Source organism: Bubalus bubalis, chromosome 8, assembly GCF_019923935.1.
Source record: "Bubalus bubalis isolate 160015118507 breed Murrah chromosome 8, NDDB_SH_1, whole genome shotgun sequence".
Classification (NCBI taxonomy): Eukaryota; Metazoa; Chordata; class Mammalia; order Artiodactyla; family Bovidae; genus Bubalus; species Bubalus bubalis.
Genome location: NC_059164.1, coordinates 105,304,810 through 105,308,678, shown reverse-complemented (window position 1 = coordinate 105,308,678; position 3,869 = coordinate 105,304,810). Strand labels below are relative to the sequence as shown.

The 3,869-nt window shown below is 42.1% G+C and overlaps 1 gene segment (V, D, J or C); it reads right to left on the bottom strand.

Moving 5' to 3' along the window:
- Positions 1-2,685: 2,685 nt before the first annotated feature.
- LOC123466082 lies at positions 2,686-3,587 on the bottom strand. The segment is given in 2 exon segments: positions 2,686-3,388; positions 3,480-3,587. Coding segments are annotated over 2 exon segments (429 nt in total).
- Positions 3,588-3,869: the final 282 nt, after the last annotated feature.

The window sequence follows — 3,869 nt, the reverse complement described above, 5'->3', positions numbered from 1 at the left end:
CTTGATGACTGTGGCTTTGTAGTATAGCCTGAAGTCAGGCAAGTTGATTCCTCCAGTTCCATTCTTCTTTCTCAAGATTGCTTTGGCTATTTGAGGTTTTTTTTTTTTAATTTCCATACAAATTGTGAAATTATTTGTTCTAGTTCTGTGAAAAATACTGTTGGTAGCTTGATAGGGATTGCATTGAATCTTTGCTTTTTAATACACTGTCTAGGTTGGTCATAACTTTTCTTCCAAGGAGCAAGCGTCTTTTATTTAATGGGTACAGTCACCATCTGCAGTGATTTTGGAGCCCCCAAAAATAAAGTCTCTCACTGTTTCATTCTTTTCACTTCTATTTGCAATAAAGTGATGGGACTAGATGCCATGATCTTAGTTTTTTGAATGTTGAGTTTTAAACCAACTTTTCCACTCTCCTCTCTCACTTTCATCAAGAGACTCTTTAGTTCTTCACTTTCTGCCATCTGCATATCTGAGATTATTGATATTTCTCCCAGCAATCTTGATTCCAGCTTGTGCTTCATCCAGTCCAGCGTTTCTCATGATGTACTCTGCATATAAGTTAAATAAGCAGGATGACAATATACAGCCTTGATGTACTCCTTTTCCGATTTGAAGCCAGTCTATTGTTCCATGTCCAGTTCTAACTGTTGCTTCTTAACCTGCATATAGATTTCTCAGGAGGCAGGTCAGGTGGTCTGGTATTCCCATCCCTTGAAGAATTTTCCACAGTTTTTTGTGATCCACACAGTCAAAGGCTTTGGTATAGTCAATAAAGCAGAAGTAGATGTTTTTCTGGAATGCTCTTGCTTTTTCTATCATCCAACAGATGTTGGCAATTTGATCTCTGGTTCCTCTGTCTTTTCTAAATCCAGCTTGAACATCTGGAAGTTCTCTGTTCAAGTACTATTGAAGCCTGACTTAGAGAATTTTGAGCATTACTTTACTAGCGTGTGAGATGAGTACAATTGTGTGGTAGTTTGAACATTCTTTGGCATTGCCTTTCTTTGGGATTGGAATGAAAACTGACTTTTTCCAGTCCTGTGTCCACTGCTGAGTTTTCCAAATTTGCTGGCAGATTGAGTGCAGCACTTTCACAGCATCATCTTTTAGGATTTGAAATAGCTCAACTGGAATTCCATCACCTCCACTAGCTTTGTTCATAGTGATGCTTCCTAAGGCTCACTTGACTTTGCATTCCAGGATGTCTGGCTCTAGCTGAGTGATCACACCATCATGATTATCTGGGTCATGATCTTTTTTGTACAGTTCTTCTGTGTGTTCTTGCCACCTCTGCTTAATATCTTCTACTCCTGTTAGGTCCATATTATTTCTGTCCTTTATTGAGCCCATCTTTGCATGAAATATTCCCTTGGTTTCTCTAATTTTCTTGATGAGATCTCTAGTTTTTCCCATTCTATTGTTTTCCTCTATTTCTTTGCACTGATGACTGAGGAAGGCTTTCTTATCTCTCCTTGCTATTCTTTGGAACTCTGTATTCAAATGGGTATACCTTTCCTTTTCTCTTTTGCTTTTTGCTTCTCTTCTTTTCACAGCTATTTGTAAGGCCTCCTCAGACAACCATTTTGCCTTTTTGCATTTCTTTTTCTTGGGAATGGTCTTGATTCCTGCCTCCTATACAAAGTCATGAACCTCCATCCATAGTTCTTCAGGTACTCCATCAGATCTAATCCCTTGAATCTATTTCTCACTTCCACTGTATAATTGTAAGGGATTTTATTTAGGTCATACCTGAATGGTCTAGTGGTTTTCCCTACTTTCTTCAATTTAAGTCTGAATTTGGCAATAAGGAGTTCATGATCTGAGCCACAGTCAGCTCCTGGTCTTGTTTTTGCTGATTGTATAGAGCTTCTCCATCTTTGGACTTCCCTGGTGGCTCAGATGGTAAAGCGTATGTCTATAAATGTGAGAGACCTGGGTTCAGTCCCTGGGTTGGGAAGATTCCCTGGAGAAGGAAATGGCAACCCACTCCAGTACTCTTGCCTTGAAAATCCCATGGACGGAGGAGCTTGGTGCAGGCTACTATCCATGGGGTCGCAAAAAGTCAGGCACGACTGAGCGACTTCACTTTCACTTTCACTTTCTCCATCTTTGGCTGCAAGGAATATAATCAGTCTGATTTCGGTATTGACCATCTGGTGATGTCCTCATACAGAGTCGTCTCTTGTGTTGTTAGAAGAGGGTGTTTGCTATGACTAGTGTGTTCTCTTGGCAAAACTCTATTAGACTTTGCCCTGCTTCATTCTGTACTCCAAGGCCAAATTTGCCTGTCACTCCAGGTATATCTTGACTTCCTACTTTTGCATTCTAGTCCCCTATAATGAAAAGGACATATTTTTTGGGTGTTAGTTCCAGAAGGTCTTGTAGGTCTTCATAGAACCGTTTAACTTCAGCTTCTTCAGCATTACTGATCGGGGCATAGACTTGGATTGCTGTGATATTGAGTGGTTTTATTTCAATATCAATATCTCTCCTAGGCAGGAGAGAGATAAATAAATACCTAGATTCAAGGAGTGGCAACTTACACCCACTGAATTAAGTTGTTTACTTTACCCTAAATGTGTTGAAAAAGCCCTGTATATGTTAAGTTGATATTATCATTAGAATGGGATGTATAATCACATAATCACAATAAAGAGGATCCTATAAAAAAAAAAAAACAACTTGTGTTGGGGTGGGGCAGGATTCTGTTAACAACTTAGAGTTGAAAAAGAATGGAGAATGCTGAACAGCCATTATCTGGAGCTTCTTCCATTCAGATGGGGGTGGCAAGTGCAGGAAGGCAGGAAATTCTATGATCTGAGTAATTAAGGCTTATCGTATATGTGGGATGAATTTTGAGCCCATTGACAATTTCCGAGCAATCCCTGAATCCCATTCCTACAGGATTTCCTATACAAGATCGTCTATGTTGATAACCTTATTTTCTGTTCTTGTTAAGCCCCAAACCCACTCACTTCTCTTGGTGAAAGAGAAGTAGGGATGACTTAGAGGGCTGGGGGCAGAACCGGAAGCGGAAGCAGAGGTTTTCTGCTCGGGACGGGGCGACTCTGCAGCACTGTGTCTTTGCTGCTGGCACAGAGGTACGTGGCCGAGTCCCCAGGATCTGTGGGCTGGATCTTCAGAGTGGAGAACGACACGTTAGGCATTTTAGCTGAGAATCGGTCCTTGGGCATCCCCGACTCGTCGATAGGAGCTTCATTGCGGAAGTAAGCCAGTAACTCCAGTCCCCGCACCGAGGTCTGTCTGTACCAATAAAGGGCAGTGTGGCTTTTAATCGGCTCACAACTCAGAGTGACTTCCTGTCCCTTTTCTGTCACCTCATGCCTAGGGGTCTGGGTGACTCCTAGATTAGCATCTGTGGTTCCTGTGAAAGAATTTGGAAACAGAATAAGAAAAATATGGGAGTCATAATAGGGCAAACCAACAGGAGGACGGGGCAGGTTCTGAGGACTCACCTACCCCCAGGAGACAAAGGACCATAGAGCAGAGGGCTCGGGTGCCCATGGCAGGATGAGAATGGTGGGGAATTACCCAGATCAGGCCCTTGTGAGCATGAGCAGAGAAGTGTGTTCCGGACCGCTTGTCCTGGCAAGATGTGTCTGTCAGTGACATCACTGAACGAGCTACCACTCCCAACTCAGTAGCTCCCTTCAGAGAAGGCCGCATCTCTAGGAGATGAATCAGGCAGGACTGAACTCATTTATAATTGATATGAGATAGAGGTTCCCACAGATTTATTTTGGTAGCATCAATTCATAATGCCTTCTCTATACTCTTATCTAGAGCTTGCCAACCCAATGTTTCCACTTGAATCTCAAACTCCAAGAACTTAGAGATGAATTCAT